The sequence below is a fragment of the Hippopotamus amphibius genome, chromosome 11 (assembly GCF_030028045.1).
Source record: "Hippopotamus amphibius kiboko isolate mHipAmp2 chromosome 11, mHipAmp2.hap2, whole genome shotgun sequence".
Taxonomy (NCBI): domain Eukaryota; kingdom Metazoa; phylum Chordata; class Mammalia; order Artiodactyla; family Hippopotamidae; genus Hippopotamus; species Hippopotamus amphibius.
In genome coordinates, this window is record NC_080196.1 from 41,033,473 (window position 1) to 41,056,017 (window position 22,545).

Below are 22,545 nucleotides of genomic sequence, written 5' to 3' on the forward strand. Positions count from 1 at the left end.
TCTTCTAGAGCCTCCAGAAGGAATGCAGCCCTGTTAACACCTTGATTTTAGCCCAGTGAGACCCATTTCTGACTTCTGCCCTCCAGAACTGTAAGATAATAAGTGTGTATCGTTCAAGCCATTACTTTGGTGACAATTTGTTGTGGCAGCTGTAGAAAAGATCTAAGGGGATAAACCTCAGAATTAATAATGTTTTGCCAGAGGGTTGCAGTAGAAAGTGAATTCTGTGATACCAGAATAACTTTTTCCATTCCTTGGGGATTGTTTTCCCTGCTACATATCAAACCTCATTTTCCTATAAGTTAAATCATGTACTTATTCATTAAAAAGTAATTCTAAATATTAAACACTGGAGTTGACATAAACCTTAGCTATCATACTAGTCTAATCCCCTGAAATTTACAGATGGAGAAACTGAGTAAGGGCCAAAGATTCCATAGCTAGTTACCAATGGATTTGAGTTTAAATTCAGGCATGGTTTAATCCTCTATCATATATACTCTTTAATTAGAAATTTGTTCTGGAAACATGGAATATATGCATCATTCCAAAGAGGGTGTTTACTTAGAGAGATAGGCAAATCTTTATCTAGTTGACAGGATTAATTTATGAGGTTAACTTGTCACTTTGGAAGGTCCTAACCCTAACCCTGACTCTGAGGAGAAGGAATAAGTCAATATTAACAAACTTCACTGGTCAGTAACTGCATGCAGAAGAGGTACTGACTCAGAATGGAGGGGTTTGGGAGATGTTATGGCCACGTCAGAAATAAATTTTCCTTATTTCTTCCTGCCTAGGTTCTGTTACAGTCTTACAGATTCCATTTTCCCCCAGACTTCTCCCCAAAGATGGAGTCTCTCCTGTTATGGAATAGCCCCTTGTTCTCAAAACCTAGTGCCCAGGCCTCTGGTCATCAAGCTTGAGAGAAGCACTCTTTCCCCTCTTTTCCTTTCTTTTCCCTCCTCAGTCCCTGTCCTCCTCCTATACTTTTATGGAGGGGTTTAAGGTGGCCAAGGTTTTCTTCCTTCTGTGTTTAATGATTTGATCACAGACCCAAAATGCAGTTTATTCTTGTACAGTTTTACTCTTGGACATAAAATGGACTTGAGAAACACATAGTGAAGCCATGTTTTAAACCTGCTTAATTTATGTTATAGTGCTTTAATGAAACTATAAAAGATATGCAATACTATACAGAATTTTTATCCTAGGTTTATTCCTTCTGCAGTCCAGCTCTCTGAGCCTTCACTTCCTCCAGTTGCTATTTAATGTATACCCAGAGATTGACAGCTAGGTGTGGTCCTCTGTTTTTGACTGCCCATGTTTAAGTCAAACTGATATAATTAACAAGGTAAACCATTTTGTGTACATATGCACAGATATATACTTACAGTGCACTTCAGTGATGTATTAATTATGCTAGGGTTTTCTTGATTACCATCCCCGATTAGAACAGAATATTATTTTTACTTTTATAGTTGAACACTTAGGTACGGTGTAATTCTCCAAATTAGGTTTTTCAGAGTAGAGTTAGAGAAGGAATATAGTCAACTGGCAATGATATTTCAGTGCTGATTCCTTATACTGTCTGCCATTTTACCATCTTTATATTGATTGCTTTTGAATATCGCAGTTCATTTCGGTGTTTATCAAGTGCCTCTTATATGTCATCCATTTACACTAGGTGGTGGGGGTTCAGAAATGAATAGGGCACATTCTCTGCCTACACAAGGTTTACAGACCTTTGCTTTATGTTACCTTGTCGGCCTGTTCTTAGAAATCATCAGCAGACTTGGAATCAAACTGTTTGACCCTAATGAATCAACTCGAGTTAATAATCTACCACTGTGGCACAGGTAGAAATTTAATTTTTCTATTAAAACTTGAATAGAGGCTCACTCATAACTGTGTTTTCCCTTACCAGAATGTAAGTTCCATGGAGATAGAAACTATTTCCTCTGTACTGCCATAAGACCTAGTAATCAGAAGTGCAGCTGGAACGTTAAAAGTTTTAGAACCACTGTTTTACTTTCTTAGAAGTAATTGCAACTATACTTTCATCTTAATTACCTTGTAGAATCTGATGTCCCCAGTGTATACTGTCCCCCATAGTTCTCTCCTGAGCACAGGCCTCGTCTTCTGACTGCCTTCTGGATGTCTCACAAGCACAAGCACTGCTCAACCAGAGTTTGCTTCCTCTACACAGGAGGCACTCCAAAATGTTTGAATTAAATTGAACAGAAAGAATAAAAAGTCCTGATGAGTGCAACCATGAAGTGTTTTCATCTTTTTGTCCTAAGTTTTAAAAAAAAATCATTCAAGTAATATATGCTTAGTGTTAAAGTATTTAAATGATAAAAAATTTTACAAGTGAAAATTTCTTCTTATCCTCCTAAATCTCATTCTCCAGAGGTAGCATTGTTTTAAAGGTGGTTAAATATATATTTCTTGTATATGTAAGTAAACATACACCATTTTCTTCCTGAAAATAGGATCATACTACAAATTGTTATGCAGCTTACCATTTGCTTAATAGTATGTGTTGGACGTTGTTCCAACTTTCATGTCATTATTGGAAGATTCCTTATTGGGGAAAGCTAAGATCTCGCCTGTTCCATATTAGTATTTCCAGAGTTTAGCTGTCTTAATTCTAAGGAAGAACAATGATGAAGAAGACATTTTGGCATGTAATATGTAATATTTGCATAATTGTAATCCAGTTCTCTAAAATGATTGTACACACCAGAATCTGTAAATAACTGGGAACCATCATTGGTTGCTGCAAGCAATTATGATATACCGCATTGTCTGTACCACTTGTATTATCTCTTTGTGACATCATCAAGTGACTTTGATTTTGTTTACAGCGCAGAGAACCAAATCATCACTGGGCACTATGCATCCTGACATTTCGTTTATTACAGTGCTGTGCTTTTTTAGTGGATGGACATCTACAAAATCCTTTCTCAATTCGATTGTTTTGATGTTTTTGGTGTTTACACTCTTAGCTCAGTGATTCTCTTTAGAGTTAACTCATCCTTTTCAAAGACTGCATAATATTTTTATAGTATGAATTTGCCAATTTTTATTTAAACATTCCTCTTGAGGAAAATCTTTAGAATACTTTTATTTGGCCGTATTAATTTAGCTGTAACTTAAGCAATCTATAAATGTTTAATTCATGAACAAATCAATGCCTGTGTTCTTTCTACTCTTGAATCATTACTTTTTTGTTTCCCTGTGACTCTTTCCCTGTGTGTTTAAGCTTGTCTAGTTCTTTCTTGTCCTTAAGCCTTCACTCTCCACTCCCCTTTCAACCAAAGCAGGTTACTGTTTGCTTCTGTAAGCCTAGTACAAGTATCAAAATTCTCACCTGTCACTTTTGCATCTTATACATTCCCCTTATACTTAACTTTATGCTCATAGTATGCTACCTTTCTCTCTTTCCATTTCTTAACTTCTCAACCTTCACAACTGCCCAGTGCCTTTGGGAGATGCTAGAGGATACATAAAATCAGCATTTTTTCCCTTAAAAATTTTTTAGCCAAATACTTATTCATAGAAGATGTCCCATTTTATTCTGAGTACAATCATCAGAAAAATTTGAGAGGTAATTGTATCCATAAAATAAGGACATGCTAAGAAAAAATGAGCAATCAGATAATAACAGAATATAAAAAAAAGAACTACCATATGACCCAGCAGTCCCACTACTGAGCATATATCCTGAGAACACCATGATTCAAAAAGACACGTGCACCCCAGTGTTCCCTGCAGCACTGTTTACAATAGCCAAGACGTGGAAGCAGCCTAGGTGCCCATCAGCAGAGGAGTGGGTAAAGAAGCTGTACATATATACAATGGAATATTACTCAGCCATAAAAGAAGTGAAATTGGGTCGTTTGTAGAGACATGGATGGACCTAAAGACTGTCATACAGAGTGAAGTCAGAAAGAGAAATGTATATTAACGCATATATGTGCAATCTGAAAAAATTGATATAGACAGTCTTATTTACAAAGCAGAAATAGAGACAAAGCAGATGTAGAGAACAAACGTATGGATACCAAGGGGAAAAGGGAGGGGTGGGATGAATTAGGAGATTGGGATTGATGTATATACACTATTGATACTACATATAAAATAACCAATGAGAACCTACTGTATAGCACAGGGAACTCTATTCAGTGCTCTGTGGTGACCTAAATGAGAAGGAAATCCAAAAAAGAGGGGATATATGTATATGTATAGTTGATTCACTTTGCTGTACAGTATAAACTAAAACACAATATTGTAGACTTCCTAGGTGGCGCAGTGGGTAAGAATCCGCCTGCCAATGCAGGAGACACGGGTTCGAGCCCTGCCCCAGGAAGATACCACATGCCGCGGAGCAACTAAGCCCGTGCACCACAGCTATTGAGCCTGTGCTCTAGAGCCCGTGAGCCACAACTATTGAGCTCATGTGCTGCAACTACTGAAGCCCACGCACCTAGAGCCCGTGCTCTGCAACAAGAAAGGCCACCGCAATGAGAAGCCTACGCACCGCAACGAAGAGTAGCCCCCGCTCGCCGCAACTAGAGAAAGCCTGTGTGCAGCAACAAAGACCCAATACAGCCAATTAAATAAATAAATAAATTTATTTATTTATTTAAAAAACCCACAATATTGTAAAGCAACTATATTACATTTAAAAAATAAACTAATCTTGAAAAAAGTATATAGAAATAAACATTTTTTAAAAATCCTTTGAACAAATTGACACAGTGGACATAGTTGACAACCAGATGGTGGTCTAGAAATTCCATCAAAAGAGATCTCTTAGAATATAGAGCAAAAAGACAGATGGAATTGAGGTGGTTTCTCAACCCTGTGTACACATTAGAATCACCTGAGATGCTGTTTACAAACACTGATGTGCTGACCACAGACCAGTTAAATCCAGACTCTCTGGGAGTGGGTCCAGGCATCAATGGCTTTCTAAAGCTTCTCAGGTAATGCTACTATTTATCCCAGAAACATGTTTAGGAGACCTGAAGGATAGAACCAAGATGCCCAAAGTCTGTCTAACAAGACTTCTAGAAACAGAGGGCAGACATTGAAGGAAAAGAAATAGTAGTAGGAACTTCCCTGAGATCCCCGAAGACTGGTCTTCAGCATTTCAGGACCAGGATGTTAAGGCCCCCGCAGGAGTGAAGGAAAGAGGATTAATACTACGTATATCCTGGTGGTATATCTGAACCCCAGGAATAAAGAAAATTCTTAGATGTTCATAGAAAAAAATGGGAGCCACCTTGTGCATTCAGGAGGGAGGGAAGCCTGCCTGGCCTAATTGATCTGAACACAGTGTCTGCTCTGTCCCCCAGGTGGGGCTCTACTTGATTTCTCTGCTCTTCGTGATGCTGACCAGACTCCCTTGGGAAGAGCTGTTCTTACCGTTGGTGTTTCGAAGGCACTTTGCTCTTCTTTGTTCTTTCCTTCAGGCTGATCTCATCTAGTTCAGTGATACGCCTTTTCTTGTTTTCAAGCTCAGAGCTTTGCGAATTTTTCTGTCACTCCAGTGCCATCTTGGAGGAAGTTGATGCCTTAGTCTTTCACCGTTTAGCATTTGGAGGGTCTAATATTTTCTAAATCTTTTTTTGTTTTAATACTAGTATAACTCTTTGCCTCTTATTTAAGAACAGTAATTCATCCAAGTAAATGGTTAGTGACAGGAGTAATTGTAAATTTGGTCTGTTAAATTTGCTTTCTTGAGTAATTACTGAGAAGAAAAGTGAGTTTACCAAAGCATTGTATATATCTGAGAGAGACAATAAAGGAGGAAGTAATTTGTAGCTATCGAGTGGTAGTTCCATTTAGGATTCTCTTTCCTCTCCTGTCCTCATGATTGGACATCCCAGAGTCTTTGGTCCCTGAAAAACTGATACAGCAATCACTTCTGGAGGCTTGACTCAGAGCTTTGGAACTGCACTGGAAATGAGGAAGGTACCCTCAGTTAAGGGGAAGGCAGGAGAACTAAAGAGAGAACCATGTTAAATACACAGTGCGCTGCCATTAAGTACATTCGCATTGTTGTGCAGTGATCACCTCTCTTCTCCAGAACTTTTTCATCTTCCCAAAAAGACACTCGATATCCATTAAACAACCACTCTCTATTCTCTGCTCCCGTCAGCCTTTGGTAATCTCTATTCTACTTTCTGTGTCTATAAATTCACCTATTCTAAGCACCTCATATAAGTAGAATCATACAATATTTGTCCTTTTGTGTCTTGCTTATTTCACTGAACAGTGTTTTCAAGTTCATCCATTGTTGTAGCATGTATCAGAATTTCATTCCTTTTTATGGCCGAATAATATTCATTTTAATAATATAATACATATTTGCACACATACCATATTTTGTTTATGGACACTTGGGGTTTTTTTTTTCCACCTTTTGGCTTTTGTGAATAGTAGTGCTGTATCTGTTTGAGTCTTTGGTTTTATTTCTTTTGGGGACATACCTATGAGTGGAAGAGCTGGATCATATGGTAATTCTGTGTTTAATATTTTGAGGAACCACCAAATCTTTTCACAGAGGCTGCACCATTTTACATTACTACCAGCAGTAAATGAGGGTTCCGATTTCTCTACTTCTTCACCAACACTTGTCATTTTTCCCTTTTTGATAATAGCCATCCTACTGGGTGTGAAGTGGTATCTCATTGTGATTTTGACTTGCATTTCCGTTGTGAATGATGATGTTGAACATCTTTTCATGTGCTTATTGGCTCTTTGTATATCTTTTTGCAGGTTTCTTTTTTAAAGGAGAAAAAGTAAATGTATGAGCATATGTAAGAGTGTTGTTAGTCATCTCCCCATTCCCCACCTCAGTGTGGAGGAAGCAAAGTAACTGGGGGAAAGATTTAGGTGAATAAATATAGGGCGCAGTTCCATATAGACGTATAGTCTGTCTTTATATTTGATCGTGATTCCTCTGCGTGCGTGTATATCTCTCTCTTACATGTATGTCTTGTCTACAGATAGACAACTCCTCTTGACACTTCTGTGCTACTGGACTTAAATGTTTAATAGAGGGCTGGGATTGAAAGTAAATGAGGGCTTTCCAGTTTGCCCTTACATGAATATTTTCAAAATTAGGATGGACTTATACTGCATGCAGTTACAAGCCCTTCCTTGTGTTTTCTCTTTCTTTTGTGTTTTAGTTTTAGGAGACTGAAAGCCTTTATGGTACTTAGAAAGAATGCTGCTGTAATTTTGTAATTTTCTGTGCCTCTAACAAAGTAGTCAGTTCCTATATTTTTTTGTCTTCTCTCTGAAAACTATTCTGTTAGACAGTAGGATAATCTATGAAACAAGCTATCTATATTTTAACAAAGAGAACAACTATAACAGTAACATACATGGTTAATTAGTGGATAAACCTTTAAAATGATTTCTCACTTGGGAGAATATGACAATTTAGTTATGTTAACTGAAGTTTTCAGTACACTGTTGATGAAATTTTAAGCTTAGTCTCATTTTTCTGTGATGTCTCAGGTGTTTGCTGACCAGCACTTTGGAGAGTGCATGCTTATCTGGCATGTCCATAATAGAACGAACTGTGTGTTCCCTCTCTGAGGCACTGGGCAGCAGTTTCCCCCTTTGGACAGTTCAGAACAGTGAGCTTTATCATAAATTAATATCCATAGCTGCAGAGTGATTTTAAATCCAGAATAAACCTAGGGTAGGGGAACGAAGAAAAGGCTCTCTTATGAAAAAAGTGAAACTTTCTTAGTGTGTCCTACAGGTTTTTAGGAATTATCTGTTCTTACAGCTTTTTTTTCATGTAACACTAGATCATGTTTTGTTTGCTTGCAAGAAATCTATACCCCAAATGGCATAACTGGAATTAAGGGGAAGTACTTGGAAAGTTCAGTTTATTTCTTTATTCTTCCAGATTTATCTGCCTTTGAAAGTTCAACAAAGTTTTAGTGTTTATCTTTGTGTTTTAATTAATTTAATTCATGCTACCTCTTTTCACATGGACTCCATACTAGTCACAATCATTCTGAGATTACAAAGATTATTTGTATCCCTTAAAGTGTTAGAACCAAAAATGAAGAGCTAATTCCTTTATCAAATGATATTTATAAAGCTTGCAAATCAACGTATACAAGTTCCCTGTTTATTTAAATTTTAGCAAGCCATTGTTTACAAAGGACAAGGTTAGAACCAAAAGAAAATGTTTTCTGATAGGCAGTATTTTCATTTAAAAGTTTAGCTGATCCCCAAATGACGAACATTCAAAAGAAAGGCATTGCCTTTGGATGTGTTGTAGTCATGCTTTTTGAATGCTTTGCTTTTAGCTTTTTGTGATATTTGTGCTCACGCTCTCTCTCAAATGATTTGAAAGTAAGTGGCAGAGGGGGCTTCCCTTGGCAGCGCAGTGGTTAAGAATCTGCCTGCCAATGCAGGGGACACGGGTTCGATCCGTGGGCTGAGAAGATCCCACATGCCTCGGAGCAACTAAGCCCATGCGCCACAACTACTGAGCCTGTGCTTTAGAGCCTGTGAGCCACAACTAATGAGCCCACGTGCTGCAGCTACTGAATCCTGTGCACCACAATGAAGAGCAGCCCCCACTCACCGCAACTAGAGGAAGCCCGTGTGCAGTAATGAAGACCCAACACAGCCGATAAATAAATTAAAAAAAAAAAAAAAAAGCTCCATAATGATCATTATTTAAAAAAAAAGTGGCAGACATCATGGAACCTCACCCCTAAATACTTGAGCCTGTTGCCGCCTAAGAATAAGGATATTATTCTGTACAAAACTACAATACTATATCACACTCCAGAAAGCTAACATTATATAGTAATAAGAAGGTAATGTACAGTCTGTTTTTCCAAATTTTCCTAATTCTCCCAAAAATGTGCTTTTATAAATTTTTATTCCCCCCTAATCCAGCCAAGGATCACACATTGCATTTGGTAGTTGTATCTCTTCAGTATTTTTTAAACCAGAACAGGGCCCTTTTCTTGGTATTTCCCCCCTTTTCTTTTTGTTAAACTTTTTTTTTGTCTTTCATAACATTAACATTTTGAGGAGTCTAGGCCAGTTGTCTTGTAGAATGTTCTGCAACCTAATTTTTTTTTAAGCTCTTTATTGGAATATAATTTGCTTTACACTCTTGTACCAGTTATTGAGGTACACCAAAGTCAATCAGCTGCATTTATACACATATCCCCATATTCCCTCCCTCCCGCGACTCCCGCCACCCTCCCCGTCCCAGCCCTCTAAGGCATCACCCATCATCGAGGCTGATCTCCCTTTGTTATACAGCAACTTCCCACTGGCTTTTTTACAGTTGGTAGTGTATATATGTTTATGCTATTCTCTCACTTTGTCCCAGCTTCCCCTTTGCCCCCCGCTCCCCCAACCTCCTGTCCTCCAATCCATTCTCTGCATCTGCATCCTTATTCTTATCTTGTCACTGGGTTCATCAGTACCATTTTTTTTTTTTTTAAAGATTCCGTATATATGAGTTAGCATACAATATTTGTTTTTCCCTTTCTGGCTTACTTCACTCTGTATGACAGACTCTAGGTCTATCCACCTCATTACATATAGCTCCATTTCATTCCTTTTTATGGCTGACTAATATTCCATTGCATATATATGCCACATCTTCTTTATCCATTCATCTGTTGATAGGCATTTAGGTTGCTTCCACGTTCTGGCTATTGTAAACAGTGCTGCAGTGAACATTATGGTACATGTTTCTTTTTGGATTATGGTTTTCTCTGGGTATATGCCCAGGAGTGGGATTACTGGATCATATGGTAGTTCTAGTTTTAGTTTTTGAAGGCACCTCCAAACTGTTTTCCATAGTGGCTGTACCAACTTACATTCCCACCAACAGTGCAGGAGAGTTCCCTTTTCTCCACACCCTCTCCAACATTGTTGTTTCTAGATGTTTTGATGATGGCCATTCTGATTGGTGTGAGGTGATACCTCATTGTGGCTTTGACTTGCATTTCTCTGATGATTAGTGATGTGGAGCATCTTTTCATGTGTTTGTTGGCCACCTGTATGTCTTTTTTGGAGAAACGTCTATTTAGGTCTTCTGCCCATTTGTGGATTGGGTTATTTGCTTTTTTGGTATTAAGCTGCATGAGCTGCTTGTATATTTTGGAGATTAATCCTTTGTCCGTTGCTTCGTTGGCAACTATTTCCTCCCATTCTGAGGGTTGTCTTCTTGTCTTGTTTATGGTTTCTTTCACTGTGCAAAAGCTTTTAAGTTTCACTAGGTCCCATTTGTTTACTCTTGATTTTATTTCCGTTATTCTAGAAGGTTGCAACCCAATTTTGTCTTTTCTTCTTGATTAGTTTCAGGTTAAATGTTTTTGGTGGTAATACCACATGTATACTTCCCATTACATCACATCAGGAGGCACAGTGATATCAGTTTGTGTTAATATAGAAGATGCAGAGTTTGGTCGTGTTGCAGATCACTTGTGTGAAGGGGAGGTTTGTCAGATCACTCCATTGGAAAGCCCTTTTTCCTTTTTTAATAATAAGTAATCTGTTCATTCATGCTTTGAGACCGTGTGGCTGTCCTATTCCCTAATAACCTTTCATTTGGTGGTTTTAATTTTATTGATTTACTCCAGGGTTTTCCCCAGGTGTTTGCTGACGGATGTCTATGTATCTGTAGAGCCCCAGAAAATTTTGTTGGTGTGTATGTATTTTTCCAGGGATACTGTCCAGCTCCTCTGAAATGTTTAAAAGATCTTTTCCATCTGTTTTTGAGGTGCTTTCTGTGAATGTCTATGCATCAGAGAAGTGTTTTATAGGTGGTAGATTACTAGAATTTGGGAACAAACTCCATTCATCTAATTTTCCTAATTATCTTGCCCAGCATCACATACAACAACTAGGTACTTAATTTTTGCTGTTGTTTGTGAATGCTTTGTTCTGGGCTTTCCCTTATCCTGAGCCAAGCATTTGGATCTTTTGAGTTTGGTATAAACTGTACTAGAAAACAAAGCAAAAGGGCTTAGCCCCTGGTTTTTGGTGTTCTCTTTGAAAATATTTGGGCACAGCAAAATTTGATTTGTGTCTTTGTTGACACTGGAGTAAATTTAGGTCAATTGGAAATGCGTTGAAACACTATATTAACTATGTTTAGTTGTGTGGTTATCAGTTGTATCAGTAAGACATTTTTCACAAATGTAAAATAGCTCTTTTTGATTGTGTGGGCAAGTGGGTCCCGCAGGTGACTTAGGGAGCCTTACGTCCATTATTAGCCTAATACTGAATAGCTGTAGAAGTGATTAATTCTTGACTTTCCCTGCTCAACCAGGAGAGCAGTATGGAATCCATCATGGCAGCAGCCGGTGAGGTGTGTGTTGTTTTGTCTGTTGATTATCCTGTTGGTATTTGTCTTGCATGAAAAAGTGTCCATCATTTAGGTGACTGACCATAATAATAAGAGCTAACATTGGAATAGGATACTTTTAACATAGGGTCAAGGTTGGTATGATGGAGGTAGCATTTGAGTGGGAAGAATAGGCAAAAAAAAGAGTGACTAAAAGCCTGGAGATGGGAAAGCATGGGACTTGTTATGGGAGAAGAATTGGTCTGGTTTGGCTAGAGCATGAGCTGCATGAAAGAAGGTAAAGAAAGTAGTGGAAGCTAGACCGGAAAAGTAAGTAAGAATCATATTGTGGAGGACCTTGAATGCCATGATAGGGAAGAACCTCATTCTGTAGGAAATTTTGAGCAGGAGATGAAAAATGTGGCTCTACAAAAGACCCAATAATAATCATGATAAATGTTTAAAATCTTAAGTGATGACTCTGTGCTAATCTCTTAACATTTATCTCATTAATGCCTCACAGTAACTCTAGGAACAGAAACTACGTCCGTTTTATAGATGTGAAACAGGCTCAGTGACTTTAAGTATGTTTGCAAATGTCAAGCAGATATTGCTGGAGCTAGGACTCAGACTGGGGTCTGTCATTTTGAAAGCCTCTCCTGTTTTCCGCTGTGATATATTGTCATTTCCTTTATCAGATCACCTGATAAGTTCTTAATTCTCTGTCAAGAATATGGCCATAGGAGAAGGATGTTTTCAGAGTTCTGAAAGGACTACTTCTCAATGTGTAATCATGCTAAGGAATAGAATCACTACCAAACCTGACTTGTGCTGCTTTCTAATTTGGGATTAGAACTGGATGGGAGATTGAAGAGTTGAATGATGTTTTATTTACATGCCTTATGACATCAATACATGCTCATAGCGAATGTTTTCATTTTCCTTTTCAGTGTTTAACCTTATTGGCCCTTAGTAAATCTTGGGTCAGGTAGAGCTTAGTTCCTAGGGGCATTTTAAGATGCATAAAGAAGTGATACTTTTCATAGCTAAAATATGTTTCTTCTCAGCAGGGTGTCTACTTATAAAAGACAATGACTACTGATGAAGCTGCCAAGAACAATGGAGAAAGCCCCGCAGCAGCTGTTGCTGAGCAGGGAGAGGATATTACCGCCAAAAAAGATAGAGGAGTATTAAAGGTGAGGCCACAAGAATGACTGACATGTAGGGAAATTTGCTATCTGGAAAGATTGTTAATAAAAATTTTTTGTTTTTTTTTTGGCTGGAGGTGGAGGTGGATAATGTTTATTGAGGCTTACTAAGTACCAAACACTACAGCTAAATTCTCATTTCTTCTTCATTATTGGAGGTTTATTTTATTTTTTTTTATTTATTTATTTTTTTATTATTTTATTTTATTTTTTTGGGGGTACACCAGGTTCAATCAACTGTTTTTATACACATATCCCCATATTCCTTCCCTTCCTTGACGCCCCCCCCTCGAGTCCCCCCCACCCTCCCTGCCCCAGTCCTCTAAGGCTGGAGGTTTATTTTTAATCCCAGATTATAGAGGGTAAAACTGAGGGCCAGCTAGGTAAATTAACTTGCCCCAAATCATATATCTTCGTAAATGCACATCTGGGGTTCAGGTCCAAGCTATGTCTGACTCCAAAAGGCTGTCTCTCTATTCTCAGAGTGTATAAATTGGTTATTATTTTAATATAATATTTAAGTATATTAAAGCTAGCTAATGACAATTCAAAAGACTTTTTTAAGGAAAAAGAGGGTGGGAGGGAGGCTTAAGAAGGAGGGCATATGGGTATACATGTATACATATAGCTGCTTCACTTCATTGTACAGCAGAAACTAACACAACATTGTAAAGCAATTATACTCCAATAAAGATGTAAAAAGAAAAAAAAAGAAAGAAAAAAAAAGCTAACATGCAAAGTTCAAAAAGATTTGTTTTTTATATACAAATAGAGTTCCTGTGTTCAGTGAAGGTATTTTTTTGAGGTTTCATCAGAGAATATATCTTACTTTTGAATTAGCTTTCCTCAAAAACACTTTTTTTCACTCTGTAATTAATCATTTTTACATGTATTTTTTTAATCTTGGTGGTCTTCTGAGACAGTCAGCGCTCCTTTCGATTCTTCCATTTATGTATGGAAGATATATATGTGTTATTGTTCCATATAATAGAAGTTAAGTGGCATTAGTCATAAGTTCTTTTTTCTTCCTACACTGTTGTTATGTGGTCAAGTTTTGTATAGTTGAGTTATTTTTTATTTTTTTGCTGAAAAGATTATCTTAAACATTCTAAATATTATCACTAAGCTGAGTTTTAATCTCTCTTTGTGTTATCAGTAGCAAATGAGAATTTTTTAGTTTGTTTTGGCTAGTCTTTTCTTAAAATTAATTAATTAATTGGCTGTGTTGGGTCTTCGTTGCGGCACATGGGCTTTCTCTAGTTGCAGTGAGCAGGGACTACTCTTCCTTGTGGTACGTGGGCTTCTCATTGCGGTGGCTTCTTTTGTTGCAGAGCACAGGCTCAAGGTGCACGGGTTTCGGTATTTGTGGCATTTGTGGCATTTGTGGCACGTGTACTCAATAGCTGTGGCTCAAGGGCTCTAAAGCACAGGCTCAGTAGTTGTGGTGCACGGGCTTAGTTGCTCCATGGCATGTGGGATCTTCTTGGCCCAGGGCTCAAACCCACGTCCTGTGCATTAGCAGGCGGATTCTTAACCACTGTGCCACCAGGGAAACCCCTGTTTTGGCTAATCTTGTGTGAAAGCTTTTTTCTGCACCCGAATCTCTTCTGAAAATACATGTTTTACTATTAGCTTGCTATATGCCAAGCCACAGTTTGAAGACTTGCACCTGTAGAATAAAGGCTTTATGCTATAGATGTATATCATGATATCTTCATTCAGAGGGCTTTTCAACCTTGTACCTCTGAATTACTCATCCCAGACTCCAGAATGCCTCTCAAGACAGTGGAAATTGTGCAGGCTGTTCTCAGTACTCCCTACCTCTTCTTAAATTCTTCTCTTTTATCTTTTCAGAGCACTGGCTTCCCAGCTTGCCTCAGGCCCAGCTTTGTTCTAGCGAGTAAATCTAATAAGAGTTTTAGTCTTGTAAGAAACATTTTGAGATTATAAACGCTTTAAATCTTATCGTTTTATCACTGTCTAGAGCCTCAGGTTTCACTGTGGGGCCTTTGGTTAAGATTAAGTAGGTCTATTAACTCTGACCTAGAGCAATTTAGTAAAACCTAGCTGTGATGAAGTTTACTCATTTGTAAAATTAAAATAATGATACTGCCTACCTCATAGAATTATTGAGATTACATAAAGCATTTAGCACAGTGCCATGTTTATAATCTCTTATTAACGTGTGTGTGTGTGTGTGTGTATTTTAAAGACCAAGGTAGATCTGGGAGGTCAGAAAGTAGCCCAAGAAGGTAAAATTTCTTTGTGGAGCTTACGTTTTTAAAAGGAATTGGGACTAGATTGTATCCTTAAGAAAACTCCAGATTTAGGCACTTAAACTTGTCTTGTTGGGGAAACCTGAAGTGTATCACTTGTGGATGTGAACAGCTCTGACTCTCTGGTAGCCATTCATCCCATATGCCCAGCTACTTGGTTATAATCTTAGAAATGCAGATTCCTTCCAGGGGAGGCTCAGGCTCCCAAATACTGCATGCAGGATATGAACACGAGCACTTTTAGAATATCGTGTGATTTCTTTTAGGTTAACTTTTTTGAAACTTTTTTTTTTCCCCTTGGGTCCTACTTTTTTTTTTACTAGCTCTTAATTTTTTAAACTATAATTGTTTTTCCCAGCTGTATTGAGATATATTTGAAATATAACATTATGTAAGTTTAAGGTATACAATGTGATGATTTGATACACTTAAATGTTTTGAAATGATTACTGCAGTAGGGTTAGTTAACCCCTTCATCACCTCAGATAATTATCATTTCTTTTTTGTGGTGAGAACATTTAAGATCTATTCTCTTAGTAACTCAAATATTTAATACAGTGTTGTTAATTATAGTCACAATGCTGTACATTAGATCCTGAGAATTTATTCATCTAATAACTTGAAAGTTGGTACCCTTTGACCAACATCTCCCCATTTTCCCCCATCCCCGGCCCCTGGCAACCATTTTTCTACTCTGTTTCTGTGAGTTCAGCTTTTTTAGATTCCACATATTAGTGATATCACACAATATTTGCCTTTCTCTGACTGACTTATTTCACTTAGCATAATGCCCTTAAAGTACATCCATGTTGTCACAAAGGGTATGAGTTCATTCTTTCTCATGGATGAATACTATTCTATTTTATATATATAGATATATATATGCATACATATATATACATACACCACATCTTTATCCATTATTTCTTTGAGATAGTGATTTCATTTCCTTTGAATTTATACCCAGAAGTGGAATTGCTGGATCATATGGTAGTTCTAGTTTTAATTTTGGGGGGAAACTTCATACTGTTTTCCGTAGTGGCTGTCCCAATTTACATTCCTACCAACAGTGTACAGGCTTTACTTTTCTCTACATCCTCATCAACTCTTGTTATTTCTTGATTTTTTGATAATAGCCATGAGTTCCTTGTATATTTTGGGTATCATATATATGATTTGCAGGTATTTTCTCCCATTCCATAGGTTGCCTTTTCGTTTTGGTGATTGTTTCTTTTGCTATGCAACAGCTTTTTAGTTTGATGTTCCACTTATTTATTTTTGTTGCTTGTGCTTTTGGTGTCATATCCAAAAAATTGTTGCCAAGATTAATGTCAAGGAGATTTTTCCCTTATTTTCTTTCAGATGTTTTATAGTTTCATATCTTATATTTGTTTTCATTGATTTTGAGTTATTTTTGTGAGTGGTGTAAAATAGGGGTCCAATTTCATTCTTCATAGGGTTATCCAGTTTTCCCTGCACCTTTTATTGAAGAGACTGTCAGTTCCTCATGGAGTATTCTTGGCTCCCTTGTCAAATATCAGTTGATGGTATATGCTAAGGTTTATTTCTGGGCTCTTAATTCTGTTCCATTGGTCTGTGTGCCTGTTTTTATGTCAGTACCATTCTGTTTTTATTATTATAGCTTTTATTTATTTATTTTTCCTTGTCTTTTTTTAAAATCTCATGATGTGTCTATTTTACACAGCAGGTTGTTATTAGTTATCTATTTTATACATATTAGTGTATATATGTCAAATCCCAATCTCCCAATTCATCCCATACACCCCCCGCCTGCTTTCCCTCTGTGGTGTCCATACATTTGTTCTCTACATCTGTGTGTCTATTTCTGCCTTGCAAAATGGTTGATCTGTACTATTGTTCTAGATTCTGTATATATGCATTAATATACAATATTTGTTTTTCTCTCTTTCACTTACTTCACTCTGTATGACAGTCTCTAGGTAGTATAGCTTTTTTTTTAAAGTTATTTATTTATTTATTTATTTATTGGCTGTGTTGGGTCTTTGTTGCTGCGTGTAGGCTTTCCCTAGTTGTGGCAAGCAGGGACTACTCTTCATTGTGGTGTGCGGGCTTCTGCTTGTGGTGGCTTCTCTTGTTGTGGAGCATGGGCTGTAGGTGCTTGAACTTAAGTAGTTGTGGCACACAGGCTCAATAGTTGTGGCTCACGGGCTCCAGAGCACAAGCTCAGTAGTTGTGGCACACAGCCTTAGTTGCTCTGTGGCATGTGGGACCTTCCTGGCCCAGGGATTGAACCCATGTTCCCTGCATTGGCAGATGGATTCTTAACCACTGGGCCAGCAGGGAAGTCCTATAGCTTTTAATATAGTTTGAAATCAGGAAATGTGATGTCTCCAGTTCTTTCTCAGGATTGCTTTGACTGTTTGGGATCTTTTATGGATCTATGAGAATTTCAGCATTTTTTTTCTATTTTTGTGAAAAATACCATGGGAAATTTTGATATGGCTTGCATTGAATCTATAGATGTCTTTCAGTAGTATGGACATTTTAACATTTTTAATTCTTCTGATCCATGAACATAGGATACGTTTCCATTTATGTGTCTTCTTCAGTTTCTTTTATCAGAATCTTATAGTTTTCAGTGTACAGATATTCCACTTCCTTGGTTAAATTTATTCCTATTTTATAGTTCTTGATGCTATTGTGAATGAGATTTTTTTATTGAGGTATAATTGACATATAACATTTTATTAGTTTCAGGTATACAACATAATGATTTGACATTTGTATATATTATGAAATGATCGTAACAATAAGCCTAGTTAACATCTGCCCACCATACATAGTTAAAAAAATTTTTTTGTAATGAGAACTTTTTAGACCTGTTCTCTTAGCAGCTTTCAAATGTGCAGTACAATATTATTAACTATCACATCATGCTGTACATTATATCCATTATATCCTTTTTTTTTATAACTGAAGGTTTGTACTATTTGATTTCCTTTACCTACTTCTCCTACCCTTCCCCTCAAACTCCAGCCTCTGGCAACCACCAATCTGTTTCTGTTCTTTGTATCTGTAAATTTAGTTGTTTTTTCTTTTCTTTCTTTTTTTTCTTTTCAAGATTCCATATATAAGTGAGATCATACAGTATTTATTTTTCTCTATCTGACTTATTTTCATTTAGCATAGTGCCCTCAAGGTCCATCCATGTTGTTACAAATGGCAAGATTTCATTCTTTTTTATGGCTAAATAATAATGTGTGTACAAACACACACACACATATATAATATATACAAATACATATATTTTCTTTATGCATTCATTTATAGATGAACACAGGTTGTTTCCATATCTTGGCTAATGTAAATAATGCTGCAGTGAACATGGCAGGGGTGCATATATCTTTTTCAGTTAGTGTTTTCATTTCTTTTGTGTAAATACCCATAAGTGGAATTGTTGGACCATAGGGTAGTTCTATTTTTTATCTTTTGAGAAACGTCCATACTGTTTTACATAGTGGCTGTACCAACTTACATTTCCAACAGTGCACAAGGGTTCCCTTTTCTCCACATCCTCACCACCACTTTTTATTTCTTGTCTTTTTGATGATAGCCATTCTGACAGGTGCGAGGTGGTACCTCATTGTGGTTTTGGTTTGCATTTCTGGGATTGTTTTCTCTATTTCTTTTTCAGATATTTTGTTGTAAGTGTGTAGAAACGTGACTGATTTCTGTATGTTGATTTTGTAATCCTGCAATTTTACTGAATTCATCAATTAGTTCAGTTTTTTGATGGTTACAGTAATCATTTTTTCTCTTTAGAATGTCTGGGATTTTGAACTAAGACAGTTGTAGAATCAAAGTTCACATTGTTTATGTGGTGATATGAGGGTGGGGCAAGGAGGACACATCTCAAAAAAGAATTTAGGAGCAAATAATTGAATTCTTTAGAAAAAAATTCAGACCCTTCACCCAAAAAGATGTTTATTGGACATTAGCTACCATCCTCTGTTATCTAATAAAAATGATTAATTTGGCAGAAACGATTGACAGAATAAATTATACACCACAAGCCTGGATTTGATTTTCTCTTCCCAGAACTGACCAACTGCATTAGTGGCTTGCTCTGCCAAGAACAAAATAAATATACTGGATTTTATGATAGTTAAATATTTTTCAACTTGGAGCTTTTTGGCATTTCCTTTACTAGAACACAAGTTATTCAGTATCATATCAAACTGTGCAGAAATACTATTTTTTTACACATTGAATACTCTTCAAATAGTAGGAAGTATACCCTGTTATATCAGGAAATTGGGCTTTTTGAAATTAAACCAAACTAGTGGAATCTAATCAAAAGCAAATGTTTTTAGCAAAGGAGAGAAGTAAAAATCTCACCTTTGAAACTTCGCTTCAGACTTCTTTTTGAATGTTTTGAGAGTCCACTAATCTTTTTGGTCTAATTCCGTTTGTACATGGACTAGCTCTGTGTTCTGAGAGATTTTAGTGTCAAAACATGGGGCATTAAACCAATGAAACAGGATCTACTGATTAATTATTTTGAGAGAATAGTGTGATTCACAATACAATTAAATATAGCATTAAAGATTTAGAGTAGTATAGGATAATTTTCTAACAGGATTACTGAGAGAACTGGAAGGGGAGCCTTTAAAAAGGACAGTTGTTTGCAAATCTGCCTGAGTGATGTGGAATGGACTGTGTGACTTTTTATTCTCTGATGAGAATTAAAATGTTTAACCTCCTTTTTCTCGATGTTTGTCTTTTCTAGATTGTCAAAAGAGTGGGGAATAGTGAGGAAACACCGATGATTGGAGACAAAGTTTATGTCCATTACAAAGGAAAATTGTCAAATGGAAAGAAGTTTGATTCTAGTCATGATAGAAACGAACCATTTGTCTTTAGTCTTGGCAAAGGTAAGAGGGTGGTTTTTTTTGGGTTTTTTTTTTGAGTTGTGTTTTGCTTAGATTTATTGCTATTTATATTGTATGGGAGCTAGTGGGATCATGTCCTTGCCAAAAGTAAAGATATTTTGGACCAGTAGTTCCCAAAGTGTGGTCCATAGATCCCTGTGGGGGCCCTGAGATCCTTTTAGGGGGCCCATAGTGTCAAAATTATTTTCATAATAATACTAAGATGTTGTTGTTTTTTTGTTTTTTTTTTTTACTGTGTTGACATTTGCACTGATGGTACCAAGCTGCAATGGTGAAAAATTGCTGGAGCCTTAGCACAATCTAGATAATGGCACCAAATGATACCAGTAGTAGTGTATTCTTCACTGCCCTCACTCACTGTTTAAATAAGAGAAAAAAAGGAAGGCCAGTTTCACTTAAGAATGTCCTTGATAAGGTGTAAAAAATATTTTATTAAATCTTAATCCTTGAATTTCACATTGTTTTGATACTTTGAGGCAGATGAGAAAGCACACATAAAGCACTTCTGCATCCTCAGCTACAGTGGTTATCTCAAGGGAAAGCACTTGTGCACTTGCTTTAGTTGAAAGCTGAACTAGTTGCATTTTTTCCATCAAGCACCATTTTTATTTGAAAGGGCAGGTTATGATTATTCAGACTTGATTATTCCATATTTGGCCAACATTTTCTTGCAGATGAATGAAGTGAGCCTGTCACTTCAAGGACAACAACTGACAATATTTGTTACCATTGAGTTTTCAAGTGAAAATTATAGTTTTGGAAAATTTGTATCTGCTGCTCAGAACTTGACAGCTTTCCAAAACTTAAAAGACTTCTGAGATCAATGAGCATTAATGAATGTGATTTTTAAACTATCATACAATGAAATGTGTTAACATTTGGAAGATTGTGTGACTCAGTGAACAATATTTTCCCAGTGACCAATGGAAGATGTTACAAAATCATGCATGAGTAAAAGGTCCATTTGATGTGTAAACTAGACCAATGGATTTTAATGTAACATGATATGAAAATTTCATTGATATGGCTTCAGATTCCACATTGCAGTTGACCTTTATGAAAGTACATGTGTCCAGTTTTGATGTAGTATCAGATGATTATATTCATAATTTTCTGAAAAGGCTATTAAAAAAAACTCCTGTCTTTTCTAATTATCTATCTTTGTGGGTTTGGATTTTTTCCATATACTTCAACCAAAAATTGCAACAGATGAATCCAAAAGTAGGTATGAGAACCCGATTGTCTTTTATGAAGTCAGACACAGTTTACATTTGTAAAATTATGAAACAATGCCACTCTTACTAATTTTTTTGCTTTGGGAAATATAGTTATTTTCCATAAAAATAATTTATGTTAATATATAAGGTTATTGTTATTTTAAATGAACTGATAAATATTTTTAAAAATTTTAAATATGGTGAATATCAATAGATACACCATACAAACAAAAGCTCCTTAGGGTCTTCAATTTTTAAGATGTAAAGGGTCCTGAGAAAAAAAGCTGAGAACCACTGTTTTAAAATCTTAGGTCACCTAATTTATGACAAAGGAGGCAAAAATATACAATGGAGAAGAGATAGCCTCTTCAATAAGTGATGCTGGGAAAACTGGACAGCTACATGTAAAAGAATGAAATTGGAACACTCCCTAACACCATACACAAAAAGTCAAAATGGATTAAAGACCTAAATATAAGATCAGATACTATAAAACTCTTAGAGGAAAACATAGGCAGAACAACTCTTTGACATAAATCATAGCAATATCTTTTTGTCCCACCTCCTAGAGTAATGAAAATTAAAACAAAAATAAACAAATGGGACCTAATTAAACTCAAAAGCTTTTGCACAGCAAAGGAAACCATAAACAAGACAAAAAGACAACCCTCAGAATGGGAGAAAATATTTGCAAACAAAGCAACTGATGAAGGATTAATCTCTAAAATATATAAGCAGCTCATACAGCTCAATATCAAGAAAACAAACAACCCAATCAAAAAATGGGTGGGGGACTTCCCTGGTGGTGCAGTGCTTGAGAATCCGCCTGCCATTGCAGGGGACATGGGTTTGATCCCTGGTCTGGGGATATCTCACATGGTGCAGAGCACCTAAGCCCGTGTGCCACAACTACTGAGCCCAGGCACCTAGAGCCTGTGCTCCGCAATAAGAGAAGCCACTGCACTGAGAAGCCTGCGCACTGCGAGGAAGAGTAGCCTCTGCTCGCCACAACTAGAGAAAAGCCTCTATGCAGCAATGAAGACCCAATACAGCCATAAATAAACAAATAAAAATTTTTTTAAAGTGTCCAAAAGACATTAAAAAAAAATAAGATAGCAATCAAAATCATGCCAATTTTTTTTTCTTAACAGATAATGATGATGATAAACTTTTTTTCATTTTTGTTGATGTAGGGATGTGAACCTCCAGGGCCACCAGCATGGCTGTGGCATCATTAATTTAGATGACCTCAGAGTAAATGGCCTCATCTGACCTCTTTGTTCCCACTGCCCCCCCACTTTTGAATTCCTGTCTTGAAGTAGTTGGTAGGTTTAAGGTAATAGGTCTTCTCTCAGCAGTTATCTTTGCAACAAGTAGACTTAAGAAATGCTGAGAATTTATACAACCACCTTCTCTACCCAGATTTTCTCAGTAAAACCTGCCATGGTGAATGAGTCTTTCATCTTTCCTAGAATTTTAAGCAGAGAGAAAAGAGGCAACTTCCAGCTGACTTGGTACCTATGGCACAGCTATCTAGAGATAGCGTGGTCT

General features: G+C 36.8%; 1 protein-coding gene across 4 annotated transcripts in view; it reads left to right on the forward strand.

The window, feature by feature from the left end:
• FKBP5 (FKBP prolyl isomerase 5) overlaps window positions 1–22,545 on the forward strand; it is a 111,304-nt gene that overhangs the window by 39,030 nt on the left and 49,729 nt on the right. For 3 of the 4 annotated variants that reach the window (XM_057698701.1, XM_057698703.1, XM_057698699.1), the window contains 2 exons: window positions 12,427–12,555; window positions 19,615–19,759. In XM_057698701.1, coding sequence (XP_057554684.1) covers window positions 12,451–12,555; window positions 19,615–19,759 — 250 coding nt within the window. In that variant the 5' untranslated portion in view covers window positions 12,427–12,450. The remainder of the gene's footprint in view (window positions 1–12,426; window positions 12,556–19,614; window positions 19,760–22,545) is intronic. The other variant, XM_057698700.1, reaches the window with a different exon arrangement.